This window comes from Ranitomeya imitator, chromosome 2 (genome assembly GCF_032444005.1).
Source record: "Ranitomeya imitator isolate aRanImi1 chromosome 2, aRanImi1.pri, whole genome shotgun sequence".
Classification (NCBI taxonomy): Eukaryota; Metazoa; Chordata; class Amphibia; order Anura; family Dendrobatidae; genus Ranitomeya; species Ranitomeya imitator.
In genome coordinates, this window is record NC_091283.1 from 824,686,264 (window position 1) to 824,707,928 (window position 21,665).

The following is a 21,665-nucleotide window of genomic DNA, read 5'->3' on the forward strand; positions in this document are numbered from 1 at the left end:
CTATTTTGATGCCACAGTATATATCTAGATTGCACCTTTTTTAAACTTATCAAAAAAAAAAACAAGAACTTGTGGACAATTTCCAAAAATAACTTAAAAAATATGTCTTATTCCCGTGCAAAGTTTTCAGATTTTTTTTTCCCTATGGCAAAACTTCCGGTTCACGTCCATTCAGTGTTATCAGAAGCACCGGGACAATCATCCTAGACACGGATGCACTTATTTTTCTCTGCATACATTTAGGATGTGAGAACTAGAAGTCCTGATTGTTTTCTATGCGGTTCATTGTGTCCACGACGAACTTCTTAGAGACAAGAAGTGTTGTCATTGGGACAAAATGAATTTTTAAGATTCCAACATATCGAACAGGAATAAGCTCCATCACATTAGAAATTGAAAAATAAAAAAATGAGAATAAAACCCCAAACTTGTAACATTGGGTTTCTTATCCAGGCCCATCCAGGATGATCTCGGAAGATTCATTTTTCCCTTTCCAGCTCCACTGATAAGTGCGAGACACAATTTCAAGCGTCTGTTCTGTAAGACAAACTCTTTATTCTCCAACCAGCCGAGCAAAGGGATTTATGAAGAGGTCACCGGTGCGTATCGGGCCAGCCGATATCCTGGCCTCTTCCCCGTGTTACAGAGACATGTCGCTCCCCCTGCTGCGCTCAAACACCGCCGCCTTCACCTTCCTTCCCAGGCATCTTCCCGCTGTTTTGCTTCAAGATGCCTTCGCTCTGTAAGAAAAAAAAAGAAAGAAAAAATAACATGTAAGATATATAAAGCAACTTTCTAGAAGTTGCTTAGTCTTTTTCCAAAAGGGGTCCTAAACTTATGCTAAATACTAAAAAGGCATCATTTTCTAATATTCCCCTTGATTTTGGAGCTATTCTTTATGTATTTGCTTAGTGTCCTCCCAGTGGCAGCAGCATCCTCCTAGTAGCAGCAGCATAACACCCATGGTCCTGTGTCCCCCAATGAGGCGTAGGAGAAAGGCATCATTTTCCAATATTCCCCTTGATTTTGCATGGTCTTGCCGTTCTCTGTATGCAGCCAGCAGCGTAAACAATAGAGACTCTCGTTCGTGGTGCAACGCCTGCAGCTAAGGCCAAGGTTATATATAAAGGTGTAGGAGTTTTAAAAAGAATCGCTCACTTGCCATAAACACCGTATTGGTTTTATTTTTACCCATTGTAAATGCCGCTGTTCTCCTGAATCCGGCGTTGTTTTTATTTTGTTCCTGCACCTCTCCATTCCCGAGAGTCCTTTTAGGTTTGTAAAGTTTTTTTTTTTTTTTTTTAAGTGCCAAGTAGGAGTGGTCATCAATTCTGCTCTGTGGGAGTGGTCTTTTTTTACCACACCTAGTTAGACAACAAGGCTGGATTAATATAAAGGAAAACGTGTGTCATAGCTAAGGAACAGAGTCACAGAAACTAAAGGAAAACGGCTCCAGATTCAGGAGAACAGCGCCATTTACACCATTGTATATTCATGGCAAGTGACAGGTCCTCTTTAAATGACACCAATGTACTGAGATTTTGTATAAAGATGTAAAGAACGCAATAGAGATGTTTCAGTCACTGGGGCGGCACTGGTTTTAGGGCTGGATATCATTCAGGGTTGGGGGCACGGTTAGAGCAGCCACTCTCTATACTAAGAGCGGAGACTCGACCAGCACTGGCGCTGCCCCTATGAGTGACCCAGCACCGGCGCCTCCCCATGACTGAACCAGCACCAGCGTCACCCCCAGTAGTGACCCAGCGCCGATGACGCCCCCATGAGTGACCAAGCATCGGCACCACCCACATGACTCAACCAGCACCGGTGGCGCCCCTATAACTCAACCAGCACCGATGGCGCCCTTATGACTCAACCAGCACAGGTGGCGCCCCTATGACTCAACCAGCACAGGTGGCGCCCCTATGACTCAACCAGCACAGGTGGCGCCCCTATGACTCAACCAGCACAGGTGGCGCCCCTATGACTCAACCAGCACAGGTGGCGCCCCTATGACTCAACCAGCACAGGTGGCGCCCCTATGACTCAACCAGCACAGGTGGCGCCCCTATGACTCAACCAGCACAGGTGGCGCCCCTATGACTCAACCAGCACAGGTGGCGCCCCTATGACTCAACCAGCACAGGTGGCGCCCCTATGACTCAACCAGCACAGGTGGCGCCCCTATGACTCAACCAGCACAGGTGGCGCCCCTATGACTCAACCAGCACAGGTGGCGCCCCTATGACTCAACCAGCACAGGTGGCGCCCCTATGACTCAACCAGCACAGGTGGCGCCCCTATGACTCAACCAGCACAGGTGGCGCCCCTATGACTCAACCAGCACAGGTGGCGCCCCTATGACTCAACCAGCACAGGTGGCGCCCCTATGACTCAACCAGCACAGGTGGCGCCCCTATGACTCAACCAGCACAGGTGGCGCCCCTATGACTCAACCAGCACAGGTGGCGCCCCTATGACTCAACCAGCACAGGTGGCGCCCCTATGACTCAACCAGCACAGGTGGCGCCCCTATGACTCAACCAGCACAGGTGGCGCCCCTATGACTCAACCAGCACAGGTGGCGCCCCTATGACTCAACCAGCACAGGTGGCGCCCCTATGACTCAACCAGCACAGGTGGCGCCCCTATGACTCAACCAGCACAGGTGGCGCCCCTATGACTCAACCAGCACAGGTGGCGCCCCTATGACTCAACCAGCACAGGTGGCGCCCCTATGACTCAACCAGCACAGGTGGCGCCCCTATGACTCAACCAGCACAGGTGGCGCCCCTATGACTCAACCAGCACAGGTGGCGCCCCTATGACTCAACCAGCACAGGTGGCGCCCCTATGACTCAACCAGCACAGGTGGCGCCCCTATGACTCAACCAGCACCGATGGCGCCCTTATGACTCAACCAGCCACAGCGCTGCCCCTATGACTGAAACTGGAATTCTGGAATAAAGTTCATTTTCTCCCCGCAGTGTTAGCACCGTCCAACATAATAACGCTAATAACTTGAAGATTAACCTCACATCTGCAGATTAATATAATCTTTTTCTGGGGACAGGTTCCCTTTAATAAATGTTAACCTGGCAATAAAATAGCTGCTTACCCCCACCAATCAGCTGAAATCTGCTCCAACAATGGCCGTACAGGGAGGAACACAGCACCCTCATAAATTTCTTAGTGGCCGTTGCAGATTATTGTATTTTATTCCCTCTCCTCGATCTCATATTGACAACCTATCAAACTGGGGTTAACCCCTGCTCCCCATTTTCAGAGAACCTCTGCTCCCTGGTGCAATTTATTTTAAAGAAACACATTGATCTTACACGCCCTCCCCGGGTCCAGCGCTGCATCTCGGCCATTACTCTCAGTGTCTTATTGTCACTTGCGCTGCAGCCAATGTGCTCTTCCCACGATGCTCAAAGCCGCCGAGCCCACTAATTGGTTGCAGCGTTGCCGACAAGATGTCAGCGCTGCAGACAATAAAATATATACTGGAAACAGTGGTGGGAGACTCAGTGCTGGACCTGGGAAAGGCGAGTAAAAAATGTATTTATTTTTTTTTAAAGCAAACCGTGCCATAGAAAAGCGGCTTGCCATAAAAAAGTCAAGGATGTTTCTTCCAACATTGAATAGTTTTTAGTTGGACTTTCAGATTTAAAAAAAAAAAAAAAAAAAAAACAGCGAATACAGGACCAGTGAAGTCCACTTACAAGGAACAAAATGTCACCACCGGGGTCCTAAGAAGTTCCCAGACCGGCACTTAAGCCCTGCTAAGAATGGAGGAACCGCCAGAAGAAAGTTTTTTTTTTTTTTGTTTTGTTTTTTAAGCTAAGACGCTGCAGGTTCAAAAGAGTGAAATACACCCTAATAATTACACCCATGAGTTCTGAGAACTATTAGCGGTTCCTCACCTTCCTAGTACTCCCTTATATCCAATGCTGGACTAAACTAATGCTATAAATCTACAGCGGGAAGAAAAGTCGCGTCTCATTCGTACGTGCGGATGTTGAGCGCTCCCAAATAACCGACCTTAGTGTAATAGGAAAACATTCTCCATGAATACGTAATTCCATCCCAACGCGATTGTGCTCACCGCATGTGTGAAGATCAGTTCTGCTACCTCTCGGTTCCACTTCCCGACGTGTGAATAAATAATTGCTCTCAGGAACATCTTTTGTCGCTCGCTGGTCGCTCCGTTCTGAGTTATTCGTATTGCATTAAAGCAAACATTAATATTATTTCATTTTTATAGCCGTGTCCCTTACCAGTGGGACTGACATAACAGGACTAACTATCACTGGGCTTACTGCAATGTTCAGTTTGGACTTCTGACATCTGTTAGCGGTTACATTTGCTTAAAAGTTTTAGTCTTCAGTCATTTATTTTCAGACTGATATGCAGTTTACAACCAGACTATTTTCTGGCGGGAGTGCCTCTCTCAGTAATACAGGTAGGATGTGAGATGGGTGTGTACAAGGTGTCGAGTCTAGCCCTCGTGTATCAGCACATCTTCTATCCTGCAGTGATTTCCTCCCCATCTATAGGCATCAGAGTGAGCTGCCTTCCCTAATACCTTGGATGCTTTCCTCCTTTCTGAAATACTGTGTATAACCTCATCCTCAATCTGATGCCATTGACACAGGAAAGGGAGAGCGGCTGATCGCCAAAACCTGCGCTGATTGGCTGAGCAGAGCGCCTGCTAGACCACTACCCCATTCATTCTCTATGGCGCTGCCGAAAGCGGCGCTCCGCGTTTTCCAGCCGCCCCATACAGAATGTTGAAGTTCCATTGCAGATAAAGAATGAGAGAGAAGGTTGCTGCTGCAGAAAGTCCCCCATCATTTGGAAAGCTGCCAATAAAGTCACAGTTAAGGAAACACTGATATTCCTCATTTCTTTCACCCTGTGAATTCCAGGGCTCGGCGCTGGCGCTGCCTAGGTATAAGTACTGAGCCAATAAACGGCCAGCGCACAGACGTGATGAATAACGAATTAGGAGCACAGCGCTGTCGAGCAATAACCTGCTATAAAGAAGTCACCACTGGTAAAGAGAAAACATATTTCCTCCAAGGTAAATACACTTTTGCACAATGTTCATTTCCTCCTTTTATTCCTCGGAAAGTTGAAGCTGTCAAGGTTTCACAGCTTTTCGGCACATGTGACAGTCACAATGACAAGTTCATAACAGCAGCGAAGCAAAATAAGGCCGAGAGCACAAAGCGTGCAGCGACTCAGACCGAAAAGAACGCCGCCGTCAAGTCAGCGTACGGCGTACACGCACTCTACGGAATGGAGCGATTAGATGCATTCTACCGGCACAATGATAGGACCCGCAGAAGCGCATAGTAGCGCGGAACGGCCGTCGGCCAGTGCGTCTCCACCGAACTCTACTGCCTCTGGTTTCCAAATAAAAGGACAATTTTATGGGATGGTGAGCGTCAACCCTATGGTCAACGATCATGGATAATTTTCGGTATAGGGGTCAAAGTTATCCCCATCTGGAATACAGGGGCAGCAGGGTGGCTCAGAGGTTAGCATTGCAGCGCTGGGGTCCTGGGTTCAAATCCCACCAAGAACCAAGTCTGCAAGGAGTTTGCATGTTCTCCCCGTGTGTGCGTCTCCATACTGATCGGGAATTTATATTGTGAGCCCCAATGGGGGCAGTGATGATAAATGATAATGCAGGTAATGGCGCTATATAAGTGAGCAACATAAAATAAATATGACAGAATAACAGAATAAACTATGCACCTGTACTTTTGTTATAAAACTCTAAGCAGATATTTGTGCAATTACCCAACGGCTTTACGTTCCTCTATTCTGGACGCGGATCTCCTGAAATGATCCCCATTGTTTTAATGACTGCAGAATGGCAGAAATGTCACGATCCCGCTAGTCAACCCCGCTCATCTCCAGCCGGGGAAGGAGGAGAGATAAGTACTTGTCCATATGCAGCGAGGAGATTGTGCCACTTAATACGGTCTGACAGCGTCTGCAGCTGTAAACAGCAAAACCCAACCAAAGCGAAGACTGTGCACAATCTAATTGCTTCCTCTCACCTCTGGCTTCCTGGAGTTTCTGGCGCTCGGCCTCCCTCTCGGCCCGGCTCTGGGTACTTCGCACTCCCAAGGCACTAATCACCAGTCTCCTTGCGAGAACCGCAGACGTTTCTGGACGGTCTTTAGCGGGCTGCAGAAAGTCTAAGTCACGCAGGAACAAAAAGGACAAGGTTTTTTCACAATAGCGACATTGTCAGACATGCAAATGTCCCCTCCGACGCTCGGATCCTTGACCTCCCCCCCCCTTCCACCCGGATTTGTATCTCTCGATCCTGACCGACGCAAAGACTCGTCTTAACGTCAAGAAATGACTGTAACGCTTGAGATAATTGCAGGCAGACTGCTCGCTGGTTAATGAAAAACGGTGTTATCGTTAAGGAATGATAATTATGGATCTGGCGATAAAACGAATGATAATTGGGTCAAACCCAGAGCACAAAGGAGTAATAAAAAGATCATAAAAATGTAACCTGCTAATTTCTGGAAGGCATAAAAAAATAAAAAAATAAAAATGATGAACTAATTTGAAATGGATGTGTGCATTTATAATCACAAGCAAATCTTTATTAATCCATTGATTCTCAAAAATTAATAAAAACAAAAAAACTTTTATTTTGTGAATACAGCTATTATGAAAATATATGCATTTCCATGGTAACAGACTACAAACATCCTGTTTCATCTCTAAATCTGATCGTATTTGTCACAGCTCTGACCCCTCTACAATGCGGATATATAAAAGTGATGGGGAAAGTGGCTGACCCACATCTATGTGCACGGCTATGCACCCCGTGAAGGGATTCCGAGTTCCTCAGGGGCGGAGCCTTCAGATGCAGTGTTACAGGCACCCAAAAGCTCTTCAGCTCCTCCTCTTGGCTCCTGATTAACAGCAGTGGTGGTCTGTTTATTGGATGCTCCAGCAGCCGCTCAGAACAAAGATGAGGGATTGGGTAGTTTCAGATGAAAAAGCCCAGGACGCAGCAAGTGAAAATATCACTCACTAAGCACTTTGAATAGCAGCACAAGAGGGGTTAAAACTTGAATTCCCCCTTAATCCAACCAACATAACGCTCTCAGCACCTTCGAGGACTGAAAATTGTTGACAGACCAGAATCAGACTACAAAAGGTTTGTTTGTAGTCTGTTACCATGGAGACACAGTAGAAGTTGTATAATTCTAAACTAAAACAATTGGGAAAGTTTTGATCAATTGAACTCTTTGCAGAGTCGATTCAGATCTCATTTCAGATATATCATAAAAGTAAAACTAAAATGAACATTCCCTGAATCAAGACTAGTGGCGGACAGAACAGTGAGTGGTGGTCTAATAATACAACATATAAAAGGGTATTTGTGTTGCGTTCTGCAACACTAAATAAAATAAAGAAATGTATATTACAAAAGTAACTTCACATACATAGATTTTAACTAAAAAGCATGTTATAACCTACAGGAAAAAAAAAAACAAGCCTCCCAGATAAAAGGCGTATTCAGGTAAGGTGCAGTTATCCGCTATCTATGGGTGAATGTCCAACTGTTGTGATGGGGACAGATCTGGCGCCTTCCACAGCTGATTGTACCACTGGAAGTGTTGTCTGGGGTAATTACCCACCAACACTGGACATTCATGTACTGCATAAACATCAGTCTTCCCTAAGGAAAGCAGCTAGTTCAGTCTTGACACATCAATAAATGACTAAACGGCACACATATACACTATAAGAATTAAAAAAAATAGAATTATAATCTAAAATTTATCCCCCTGACGAAGGAAATTTTACCGAAACGCGCGTCGGGGCGCGTTGTGCACTTGGACAGCAATCCTATTAGGTACCTGTATGCTCCTAACTTTTCTTTTTTATCACGCTTTTTACTCACAGTGGGGTTTCTATATTGGCTCTGGTCTATAGTATATTGGACCAGTGCAATACATTAACATAGCACTTGAGCACTTTATTTGTTTATATATATATATGTGTATATGGTTTATACAAAATAATTGGTTACACAAACACATTTATTTTTTTATTATAATATTTTTTCCTTTTTTAGCATCAGGTTTTACCTATTGTAGGTTACCATTTTATACAATATTTCTATATATGTTTATGTAATATCTATGGTAATATATGTCCTGTAGTGCACATCCTTTTTTTAATATTTTATATTTTGTATTATCACGTGTTATCTTAATAAATAAATAATTGAATATTGGCACATCTTAGCCTGGTGGTACTTCTTTTCTGTGATCCTTGTTTTAGGTTTGGTGTTCTCTTGACACATACAGGGAAGTTTTAAGGAGAACCTGAGGTTTGCCGTAAATATATTTATTAACCAAATCCAGCGTTGTTTTTCTTTTGTTCCTGGGCCTCTCCGTTCCTGAGATATTGCCACCTCTACCTTGTATATGAATATACTCTTTTTAGCCAACTGGGAGTGATGCTCGATACAGCAAGGTTGAGGACTATGCCCACTTGGCTAACAGGGCTAGATTGATGGACTATGAAGAGGGGCCATGTCTCAGAAATGGAGAGGAGCAAGAACAAAAGGAGTAGGACGCTGGATTCAGGAGAACAGCTGAATTTACACCACGGAAAAAATACATACTGTATATATTCGTGTAAAAGTCGACCTGAGTATAAGAAGAGGCACCTAATCTTGCCACGGAAACTGGGAAAACTTAATGACTCGAGTATAAGCCGGGTATGCATTGTCCCCTCATCCCTATCCTGGTATACATGGCTCCCCATCCCTGTCCTTGTATGCATAGTTCCTATAAAAAAAAAATAAAAACACATCCTACTTACCTTTCCTGCCCTCCCTCGCAGCATGTCGTTCCAGCAGCTCTTCCGGCCGAGCGATCACATGTCCCCACTCATTAAGGTAATAATAATATTCACTCCACACCTATGGGAGTGGATAGAGGTGAATATTCATCAGCTTAATGAGCGGGGACACGTGATCGCTCGGCTGGAAGTGCTGCTAGCCCCCGAACGAGATGCAGCGAGGGCACGCAGGGAAGGTAAGTATGATGCTTGCTGGAAGCCGGCTGCTGCGGCTGTAACTGTGCACGCTATAAGAGAAATGAACATTCACTGCCAAAGCAGTGAAAATTCATTTCTCTTTAGCAGTGGGCACAGGCTTTGGTCGCAGCCGCCGACTCCTGTCTCCTGTGACCCGCCGCTCCCCCTCCCGTTTTTCTGGGACAATGAGTTGTGTATAAGCCAAGGTGGGGCGTTTTTGGCTTATACACGAGTATATCAGGTACTTAAAGCAAGTAACAGGTTCTCTTTAAAGGGCACCAAGGCCTGTCTTCCTGTCTTATTGTGATGACCCATATACTAGTAGCCTCAACCAAATCGAATCCTCACATTTTTGATTTACACCCAGGAGGCTGAGCGGAGCAATGCAAAAAGGGGAAATAAAAGAAAAAAACCTCCAGGAAAATACAGAACCATTTTGCTCCAAATAATCTGACGTCTATGCCTGATGAGGATCATCTTGCCCCAATGTACAACAGGCAGTAAAGATGCGAGTATTTCGTGGCTGCATGAAAGGTCTTGAAGACAGCGGGACTCACTAAGAAAGTGACGTTCTTGCATTCCCCAAGCAGTGGACACTGTCAGGTCAAGATCAGTGTTGCACGGAAAAAGCTTTAGTTTTTGAAAGCGAGAGAATGGAGAAAGTTCACGAATGCTGAGCCCCGGGAGAATTCCTGCTCATGTTTTTCCCTTTTGCTTACAAGTGCTGCTAAAAGCTCGGACAGTGAACTGACTGCCTGTGACCAACACAATAGAGCCATAATTTAATAAATACCCACAAGGCAAAGTAGATGCTCATCCTCATTATATAATGGATTAAATGCTCTCGGGAAATTCTGCAGTCGGTCATGCTGCAGGCCGAGCCAAATATCCTGCAGGACTATTGTGTACACCACTCTGTTCATCCTTGTTTCGGGCCCGGATCACCATATCCAATCCTGATCTCACTGACTAATGCTACGTAGGAGAGAACGGGGGTAATGAGTAACCCCCTATGGCAGGCAGAGCGATGGCGCAGGGCTACTGCTGAAGCCAAACAGTCACAGACCGCTGCGATCTAAGGACTGAAAGAAAAATAGCTGGGGAACGGGTGATCGCCACAGACGTTATTTTCCAACACATTTCTCATAGTTTTAATTGTGCTATGAAACAAGAAAAGGTCAAAAGGAGGTGAGAATATATAGGGCTCGTTCACACAAAGCGAAAAAAAACCACAGCGTTTTATAGTAGCAGCAAAGTGAATAACATTTGTGAAACCTAATACACGCTGATTATTTTTTTTCCTTGCAGATTTGATTCGTTGACAGAGTCAACTCTTTCGGCGCTTTTGCAGCATATTACAAGTATTTAAATGAAAAAAAAAAGCAAATATTTTAGGAGCAATTTTCCTGGCAACAGTCTGGTTTTTGCAGCAGAAAAATCTGCTGCAAATTCTCAACGTGTGCACGTAACCCTAGGGAGGAATTGCTAGAGGTCAGTACCTTGATTGAGCAATACAGCAATGTGCCGGTGTCAAGCTGGGGCTACACACCGATCACGGCCCCGTGCAAGCCGCTGCTACACCGCAGCACAATTCAATTAAATGCCATCAAGTTGCAACTAAGACAAAACCAGTTTAATTTTTTTGAGACTCGGTTGCTGCACTTTGCAGGTCGCAACCCAAACCCATTTGCTTTCATTATGCTGCGATGTTGTAGCGGCATGCAAAGACCTGTGACAAGGCCAAAGTCGCTGTCTAACCCCAGCTGTGTTATTCAACACTCATCCACACGACCATCCCACAAATTAGGCTGTCAATTTCCCCCATTGACAGCTTAGCATCCCACTGGTGAAACGCTCTGTCCATGGATGGACTGGTGAAGCGCTCCGTCCGCGGATGGACCGGTGAAGCGCTCCGTCCGCAGATGGACCGGTGAAGCGCCCCTCCGCGGATGGACCGGTGAAGCGCCCCTCCGCGGATGGACTGGTGAAGCGCCCCTCCGCGGATGGACTGGTGAAGCGCCCCTCCGCGGATGGACTGGTGAAGCGCCCCTCCGCGGATGGACTGGTGAAGCGCCCCTCCGCGGATGGACTGGTGAAGCGCCCCTCCGCGGATGGTCCGGTGAAGCGCCCCTCCGCGGATGGTCCGGTGAAACGCCCGTCCGTGGATGGACCGGTGAAGCGCCCGTCCGCAGATGGACTGGTGAAGTGCTCCGTCCGCAGATGGACCGGTGAAGCGCCCGTCCGCAGATGGACCGGTGAAGCGCCCGTCCTGCGTCTTTACTGCCTTTTCTCTCTTGGTTTGGATTTTGGTGTCCTTGAACTCGCCAAGGTCGTTCCTCCTAGGAACGGCATTAATGCAAACGAGAACTGCAATCCTGTCTTTATTGATTTCAGGCCTTTATTAATAATGAATGGACTTTGTGAGGAGCGTAAAGATATGTAAATATAGTAATATCTCCGTTTCTGTAGTCTTAAGACATAAAAAAAGAAAATTAGAAATAACGAAAGTGAATGTTTGAGGACTCGGCAGATTTAAAGTGGGGGATGTTATAGCTTTTATACACCGAAGCCCCCTACCCCCAACAGTGGATAGTCGCTAGTACAGTGGCTCAGTGGTTAGCATTGTCTTGCAGCCCTGGGTTCACATCCCACAAAGTTCCACATTTGCAAGGAGTTTGTATGTTCTCTCCGTGTTTGTGTGGGTTTCCTCCGGGCACTCCGGTTTCCTCCCACACTCCAGATACATACTGATAGGGAATCAGTCCAATGGGGACAGTGATAAAGACTGTAAAGTGCAGTGGAATTAGTGGTGCTATATAAGAAACGTATAATAATAGTCTGTGTCTGGTATCGCAGCCCAATCCTATTCACTTGGATAAGGATCAGCTGCAATACCTGACACAATCCAGGGACAAGGGTGGCGCTGTTTAAAGAAAAAGTTTAATTTTTGCATTCAACCCTTAGGAATCTGCATGTTGTTGTTTTTTTTTTAATTCAATATTGCACTGGACCAAAATACAGGAATCATTGCACTCAATGAAACCAGAACTTTTTCAACATTTACAATTTTGCAGTTAATTTTAGGCATTTTGGTGTGGACCTTTTTTGTCATTGGATTTGCAGGGGAGATAGACAGTCGCAGTGCGGCATCGCCACTCACAACACTCCTTTCCATTCTGGGTGGTCGAATTAAATCCGATTTGGATCCAAACATTAATAACTATTCCAGTATAGAAAGAAGGGCCGGGTTTCCAGTTTACAAGCAGCCAATTATCCGTTATCACCTCCTATGGCAGAGTCCCTCATAGTCTTACTGCTTTTACTGTAAAGAACCCTTCTATGCTGATTGAGAAACCCTCTCTTCTCTACATGTACAAGAGGTCACTGCGTAAGGATCTGTTCACACAAACAGCACTGGTTATGAATTCAATACAAGGTCAAGTTGGACAAAAAAATCCCAAACAAAAACTCCATCTGCAGATATCTGCCCTGTGGGAACTCAGCCTGCTGGTTACAAATCTGCAGCGCAGGAGAATCAGCAGATTCAGGGAGAATGGAATAAAGTGGGAAGTTCATAGCCAAAAAGCTGCACAACATAAAAGTAATAAAAATAATAAAATAATAAAAATAAAAAAAGGATAAAGGATGCAGTCTGCAGGAAATAACCGGAGAGGGGATCCATCTCACCTGCACAGGCGCGAGCTTTGGCTCTGGACGCTCTGGTGGCTTGGGACAATGGTCGAACTTTCACCAGTGGGTTCTTGCTGGACAATGCGTCACGAGCTGAAAAAAAAAAAAGAAAGAAAAACAGGCACAAAATCAGCAAAAACCTCCATCAACCTTGCAATCGAAGCCGATTTTGCCGATATTCCCACATTCCATAGACGTTTTACAATTTTGGGTGGTGTGGGGAAGCAGAACACTTTGTGCTTATTCACACGTAGTGTTTTTTTCACCGACTTTTTTTTTGTATGGGGAAAAACATGATTTAAAGCAGAAACCTCGTTCACATGGTGCGTTTTTTTTCCCCTTTAGTTTTTTGAACTGCTCTTTGGTTTTTAAATCACAGCGTATCAACTCTTTATGCATTTTTTAAGCAGTTTTTTTACCTTTTCAAATTATTGCAACAAAAAAAAAACAACAAAAAAAAGCATTAAAAAAATGCATAAAACAGTGCAGGAAAAAAAAAAAAAGCGCTGTGTGAACATACCCATAGGAAGTTTTTTTTTTTTCGGCATTGGACTAACGATACATACTTCGCGGTCTTCCACTGATTAGGCGGATTACTGTACCTGTGATAGGACTTGCAAACACTCCAAGGGCGTGAGTATCGTCCACCCACTTGATGTCGAAGCCTTTCTTCCTGCGGCAAAAGAATAAGGAACGGATGTTAAAAAGCACAAGTCACACACAAAGCTGCAGACGGGAAAGGAGAACCATAAGCTATTAAACCAGGCCGAACACCATGGACACATGCAGTCTGTGCGCTGCGTCCTGACACTGCGGGGGATCACAGTGCATGGCTGCTAAAGAACAGGCGACGGGGGTGGTCACAGAGCAAATGCATCGGGAGCCATGACAGAGATTCCGTGCCGGACCTGGGGAAGGTGAGAAAGGGACTTTTTTAAAATCATAAAATTTGGATTAAAAAAATGATTATTCGATTATGGATTTTGGGCCATTTTCACATGAGCTTTTTTTCAGTCCTTCTCATTTTAGTGGGATTTGCTTGATAAACTGGCGGTGCATTTCATTTTCCAATTCATCATTTTCAGTATGTTGCAACATTTTTTGCGCGGTGACACCCCAGTATCCTAGTGCAATACAAAATCTGTTCAAATTTTTTTTTTTCTCTTTCCTGCAGTTGTAGATTGACGTGTGATATTTTCCTAAAAAAAGAAAAAATAACAAAAAAAAAAAAAAAGCACTGAAAAAAAAGCAATGGAGAGATAGAAAAATTCTGCCAAATTCAAACATCTTGTGCCATTACGATGAATTTGCAGCAAAGTTCACCAGCAAGAACAAAAAAAAAGAAAAATTATTTTAAAAAAAATTATTTTGTAAAATTCCTTGTAACAGCTGTTGACGCGGTAAACTGGTTCTTACCTTAAGTTTCCCAGAAACGGAGGTATTTCAGAAAAAATAAATAAAAATAAAGTGTATGATCCATTGCATAAAGTAAACCATCAAATCTAGCGAGTAACACGATCAGACAGGACTCACTGGTAAGTGGAAAAGGCGCGGAGTAAATCCTCGGTCTTAAATTCTGCAGGGAAGTCATAGATCTCGATCACATGTGACAGTTCTGGATCATCTATAGCCGACTCCTGAGGCTCATAGTCGTAGTAATGAAATCTGGACTTCTTGGGGCTGTTCTGTCCCTCCGCACTCTTGGTCAGCTGGAAGAAAGGCGAGAGGCGCAGTCATATCTTAATCGTGTACCAGGAAACCGCTCTACATTACGCATTGTACATTGGAGCAGGTGACACGGCGATTCATCAAAAAGCCAGACTCAACTTTTAGGATTCAATGCTACAAATCTTTCACTTCAAATAGCTAAAGTATAAAACTTTAAAATTCTGTCCGCAAGAAGCCACCACTTGGGGGAGCTCACTGCATACATATATCTACAGTCACCACTAGAGGGAGCTCACTGCATACATATATCTACAGTCACCACTAGAGGGAGCTCACTGCATACATATATCTACAGTCACCACTAGAGGGAGCTCACTGCATACATATATCTACAGTCACCACTAGGGGGAGCTCACTGCATACATATTTATACAGTCACCATTAGGGGGAGTTCACTGCATACATATATCTATAGTCACCACTAGAGGGAGCTCACTGCATACATATATCTACAGTCACCACTAGGGGGAGCTCACTGCATACATATTTATACAGTCACCATTAGGGGGAGTTCACTGCATACATATATCTATAGTCACCACTAGAGGGAGCTCACTGCATACATATATCTACAGTCACCACTAGAGGGAGATCACTGCATACATATATCTACAGTCACCACTAGGGGGAGCTCACTGCATACATATATCTACAGTCACCACTAGAGGGAGCTCACTGCATACATAATGTATATCTACAGTCACCACTAGAGGGAGCTCACTGCATACATATATCTACAGTCACCACTAGAGGGAGCTCACTGCATACATATATCTACAGTCATCACTAGAGGGAGCTCACTGCATACATAATGTATATCTACAGTCACCACTAGAGGGAGCTCACTGCATACATATATCTACAGTCACCACTAGAGGGAGCTCACTGCATACATATATCTACAGTCACCACTAGAGGGAGCTCACTGCATACATATATCTACAGTCACCACTAGAGGGAGCTCACTGCATACATATATCTACAGTCACCACTAGAGGGAGCTCACTGCATACATAATGTATATCTACAGTCACCACTAGAGGGAGCTCACTGCATACATATATCTACAGTCACCACTAGAGGGAGCTCACTGCATACATATATCTACAGTCATCACTAGAGGGAGCTCACTGCATACATAATGTATATCTACAGTCACCACTAGAGGGAGCTCACTGCATACATATATCTACAGTCACCACTAGAGGGAGCTCACTGCATACATATATCTACAGTCACCACTAGAGGGAGCTCACTGCATACATATATCTACAGTCACCACTAGAGGGAGCTCACTGCATACATATATCTACAGTCACCACTAGAGGGAGCTCACTGCATACATATATCTACAGTCACCACTAGAGGGAGCTCACTGCATACATATATCTACAGTCACCACTAGGGGGAGCTCACTGCATACATATATCTACAGTCACCACTAGAGGGAGATCACTGCATACATATATCTACAGTCACCACTAGAGGGAGCTCACTGCATACATATATCTACAGTCACCACTAGAGGGAGCTCACTGCATACATAATGTATATCTACAGTCACCACTAGAGGGAGCTCACTGCATACATATATCTACAGTCACCACTAGAGGGAGCTCACTGCATACATATATCTACAGTCACCACTAGGGGGAGCTCACTGCATACATATATCTACAGTCACCACTAGAGGGAGCTCACTGCATACATATATCTACAGTCACCACTAGGGGGAGCTCACTGCATACATATATCTACAGTCACCACTAGAGGGAGCTCACTGCATACATATATCTACAGTCACCACTAGGGGGAGCTCACTGCATACATATTTATACAGTCACCATTAGGGGGAGTTCACTGCATACATATATCTATAGTCACCACTAGAGGGAGCTCACTGCATACATATATCTACAGTCACCACTAGGGGGAGCTCACTGCATACATATTTATACAGTCACCATTAGGGGGAGTTCACTGCATACATATATCTATAGTCACCACTAGAGGGAGCTCACTGCATACATATATCTACAGTCACCACTAGAGGGAGATCACTGCATACATATATCTACAGTCACCACTAGGGGGAGCTCACTGCATACATATATCTACAGTCACCACTAGAGGGAGCTCACTGCATACATAATGTATATCTACAGTCACCACTAGAGGGAGCTCACTGCATACATATATCTACAGTCACCACTAGAGGGAGCTCACTGCATACATATATCTACAGTCATCACTAGAGGGAGCTCACTGCATACATAATGTATATCTACAGTCACCACTAGAGGGAGCTCACTGCATACATATATCTACAGTCACCACTAGAGGGAGCTCACTGCATACATATATCTACAGTCACCACTAGAGGGAGCTCACTGCATACATATATCTACAGTCACCACTAGAGGGAGCTCACTGCATACATATATCTACAGTCACCACTAGAGGGAGCTCACTGCATACATAATGTATATCTACAGTCACCACTAGAGGGAGCTCACTGCATACATATATCTACAGTCACCACTAGAGGGAGCTCACTGCATACATATATCTACAGTCATCACTAGAGGGAGCTCACTGCATACATAATGTATATCTACAGTCACCACTAGAGGGAGCTCACTGCATACATATATCTACAGTCACCACTAGAGGGAGATCACTGCATACATATATCTACAGTCACCACTAGAGGGAGCTCACTGCATACATATATCTACAGTCACCACTAGGGGGAGCTCACTGCATACATATTTATACAGTCACCATTAGGGGGAGTTCACTGCATACATATATCTACAGTCACCACTAGAGGGAGATCACTGCATACATATATCTACAGTCACCACTAGGGGGAGCTCACTGCATACATATATCTACAGTCACCACTAGGGGGAGCTCACTGCATACATATATCTATAGTCACCACTAGGGGGAGCTCACTGCATACATATTTCTACAGTCACCACTAGAGGGAGCTCACTGCATACATATATCTACAGTCACCACTAGAGGGAGCTCACTGCATACATATATCTACAGTCACCACTAGGGGGAGCTCACTGCATACATATATCTATAGTCACCACTAGGGGGAGCTCACTGCATACATACATCTACAGTCACCACTAGAGGGAGCTCACTGCATACATATTTATACAGTCACCATGAGGGGGAGCTCACTGCATACCTAATTCCATAGTCATCATTAGAGGGAGCTCACTGCATATATAATTGTATAGTCACCATTAGGGGGAGCTCACTGCATACATATTTATACAGTCACCATTAGGACGAGCTCACTGCTTACATATTTCTAAAGTCACCATTAGAGGGAGCTCACTACATAAAAATGTATACAACCACCACTAGAGGGAGCTCACTACACAGATTTATACAGCCACCACTAGAGGGAGCTCACTACATGCAAATTTATACAGCCACCACTATGGGGGAGCTCACTACATACAAATTTATACAGCCAGCACTATGGGGGAGCTCACTACATACAAATTTATACAGCCAGCACTATGGGGGAGCTCACTACATACAAATTTATACAGCCAGCACTAGAGGGAGCTCACTACATACACATTTGTACAGTCAAAACTAGAGGGAACTCATTGCATACAGATGTATACAGCCACCACTAGAGGGAGCTCCTCACTACATACAGATGTATACAGCCACTACTAGAGGAAGCTCACTACAGATTTATACAGCCACCACTAGAGGGAGCTCACTACATACAGATTTATACAGCTCTCATACTAAATGTCTTCAATAAGCTCCCTCTTGTGGCAGCTGCAGATATTTTGAATTTTATTTTTTAGCTAAAAATGCAGTTAATTTTATTAACCGTTGGCATGCAGAAAGAAAGCGTCCATCTCCTGACAGCACAACTGTTAACAGGAGTCAATTGTCAATCAAAACTTTACCTCTTCCATATGGTGAGGATCGACACTCTCGCCATCATCATTAAAGAGAGAGTCCCAGCTCTCTTCCTCGGTAGCATTTGCTCCACATGAAGTCAGTTTGTCGGTGGTTTCCAAAGAGGCCACACAAGGGTCCGTCACAGAGTCTGGATGCCCTCCCAGGACAAAGTCAGTGCCAGTCAATGAATTAGGTTGCTTTAGGTCATCTGTGCCTTTATTAGGGGACAAAATCGACTCATCATGATCTACCTTCGAACAAGGGTATGTTTGCTCTGAAGGGGACTCAGGAGGCTCTGCATTCGCTTCTGCTGAAACAGAGACCACACCATCCACAGTGGGCAACTTCTCCACAACCTCTGGGCTCGTAAATGCACGATCAATGACCTCCATGCCCTCTGCCTCTGGGCCGGTGGCATCACAATCTGCATTTACCAGTGCAGATCCATGCTCTGCCTCTGCACCCTCCATCGTCTGCACCTCTGCACCCTCCATCGTCTGCACCTCTGCACCCTCCATCGTCTGCACCTCTGCACCCTCCATCGTCTGCACCTCTGCACCCTCCATCGTCTGCACCTCTGCACCCTCCATCGTCTGCACCTCTGCACCCTCCATCGTCTGCACCTCTGCACCCTCCATCGTCTGCACCTCTGCACCCTCCATCGTCTGCACCTCTGCACCCTCCATCGTCTGCACCTCTGCACCCTCCATCGTCTGCACCTCTGCACCCTCCATCGTCTGCACCTCTGCACCCTCCATCGTCTGCACCTCTGCACCCTCCATCGTCTGCACCTCTGCAGTGCTATGATCTATATCACTCTCCAAACCTGCGGAGATACACCTCCTCTCCGGGTCTGCAGAACCTGAACGCTGGCTCACGTCAATGGGTTCACCCTCATGTTCCCCATCAGCCTCGCTGACACCTTGAGGTCTAATCTGGGCTGCACTGCCATTCACTAGCGCTACAGGAGTATGCATGCTATCTAATCCAGCTCTGGCGCTCTTAGACGGGCAAGCTTTACAATCGGCTGCGCTGCAGGGCTCAGTGGCGAGGACAATGGCTCTGTTCTCCTCCTGTAAGACATGTTCTGCTATAAGAGGAGAGGGATCAAATTCACTTTCTGTAATATTTTCTTGCCTTTCATAAAGGAGCGCATTACTCGTGTTATCGGCGCTGCTTTCTAAGACTGTAAGCGGTCCAGATGGGTCTTTAATAGTGTCACTTACAGAGATTAGTGCAGCACTATCTGCGGCAGACGATAACACGTCACTTTGGGGTACAGTCTTGCTGTCTAGATTCTCTACTTTGCATTGCCAGCTGTTATCTACAGTATTAGACGGTAAACCTAAATTGGACTGATTACATACAAACGTTGTTATGGCCTCTTTGAACTGCTCTGCGCTGCTGCATAACCTCGCTAAGCCTGGAGGGAACATGCCCTTGTTGTTTCTTCTTAGAGTGTCTACATAGCTTTCTGACTTTGAAAATTGACGCTTTCCCTCGGCTTGTGATTTTCTTCTGGCCCTATCCTGCTCTACCCAGCTATCACATGACGTTCTTCTAACGTCGTACTCTTTTTCCTGGCGGTGATTGGGAGGAGCAGCCCGGGCTCGAGAGAGCTCAGTCTTATCAGATGAGGAACGGTGGTGCTGGGCAGATGAGGAACCATGGTGAACGGCAGATGAGGAAGAACCGCGGTGAACGGCAGATGAGGAACCACGGTGAACGGCAGATGGGGAAGAACCACGGTGAACGGCGGCAGTAGAATCAATGCGTGACGTGGTCACGGGTCTTTCATCCGAGCCTGACGTCATCGGTGTCTCAATGAGGCTCAGATTATTAAAAGTTTCACATAAGGAATCCTTTTCATCCTTTTTTGTCACAATGCAATCCGTTCCTTGGTCCTTGTGCTCAGAGTGCTTCTTTACCGGTGATCCAGAGGAGCTCCTACGCTGATGGTCTCTAGATTCTCGGCCAGGAGATCCCCAACTGACCCTGTTGCTCCTGTATCTGAACCAGTTTGGAGTCTTATTAGTGGAGAACTCTGTTTGTTTGGTGGAGTTTTCGCCGCTGATGTTTCCATCATCTGCTGGAGGTCGCCTAGCCTTTGGGACGTACAAGGCTTGATCGGGTCTACGATGTCGAGGTCGACATTGATCCACTTTATCCTCGATGTCCTGATTTATCTGCTGTAGGGAAAAAATATATATATAACCTACATTTCAAATTTCTAATTTTATTTTATTTTTTAACAATTTTACGTACTAAATTTTTGTAGTCTGTGAAGAGGGCTGAGGGCATTTTGAACCTTTAGGATCATTGTTAGTTTTATGGATACTACTTAATTGTTATCATTTATTTTACTTTATTTTTAAGCTTACAGTTTAAAAAGACATTAATTGTCAAGTTAGCACAACGTTCTCTTTTTTGTTCCCTGTCTTAATCTTCCTAAATGGTCTGCATCTTACACGCCTTCTAAGTGCCGCCCTACTCACTGCGAGTGTCGCTCTGCTGCACCCAGTACCTGACCATCTCTCTGAGTTGCCTTGTGCCAGCTGTGAGTCATAGGGGGTGCACGGCCAAATTCTGCAGCAAATTGCATCCGCTCCCCCTGCAGAGATTTGCTTTCCCAGCCCATCACCTGCTAGCTGTATGAGATATCAGGCGATTGCAACTTCCATTCCGCGCCCAAACGTTAATTCCTAGCCTGCTAACACCTCTTTTAAACATATCTCCATCGTTTGTGTCTTGTTATTGACCCGGCCTGCTTGGACTTCTCCATTCCTGACTCCGGCTTTGTTCTGTGAGGAGGTCCTGACTTTGGACCGTTTGACGACGCTTTTATCTCGCCCTCCTGACCCACCGGTCAGCTGCTGCAGTCCCGGGGACTGGCCAGGGGTGGTACCTGGTGTCTACCGGCAGCACAGCCTATCCTCATCATCAGAGGCCCTAGTCAAGACCGGGTAGATACTTAGTCACACCTGGTGCTGCTGAGAGTCAGTGACCACATGATCGTTGATGAGCGTGCACGCTATGCGCGCTAATGTATTCCCGCTCCCCACTCTGACTCTCAGCGGCTTGTTAGTGACGCAACGTGCATCACTAACAAGACATTTGGGGCAGTTTAATAGCCAAAAAATGACGTGACAGGTTCCCTGAAAATGGATTTTAGGACCTGTCCTGTATATGAGCCAGAACAG

General features: G+C 45.4%; 1 protein-coding gene across 5 annotated transcripts in view; it reads right to left on the reverse strand.

Moving 5' to 3' along the window:
* Window positions 1–522: 522 nt before the first annotated feature.
* Window positions 523–21,665, reverse strand: part of R3HCC1L (R3H domain and coiled-coil containing 1 like) — a 36,465-nt gene continuing 15,322 nt past the window's right edge. For 2 of the 5 annotated variants that reach the window (XM_069754009.1, XM_069754010.1), the window contains exons 3-8: window positions 18,471–20,654; window positions 14,320–14,495; window positions 13,389–13,459; window positions 12,784–12,879; window positions 6,075–6,215; window positions 523–740 (exon numbers count right to left, since the gene is read on the reverse strand). In XM_069754009.1, coding sequence (XP_069610110.1) covers window positions 688–740; window positions 6,075–6,215; window positions 12,784–12,879; window positions 13,389–13,459; window positions 14,320–14,495; window positions 18,471–20,654 — 2,721 coding nt within the window. In that variant the 3' untranslated portion in view covers window positions 523–687. The other 3 variants (XM_069754011.1, XR_011318549.1, XM_069754012.1) reach the window with 3 other exon arrangements.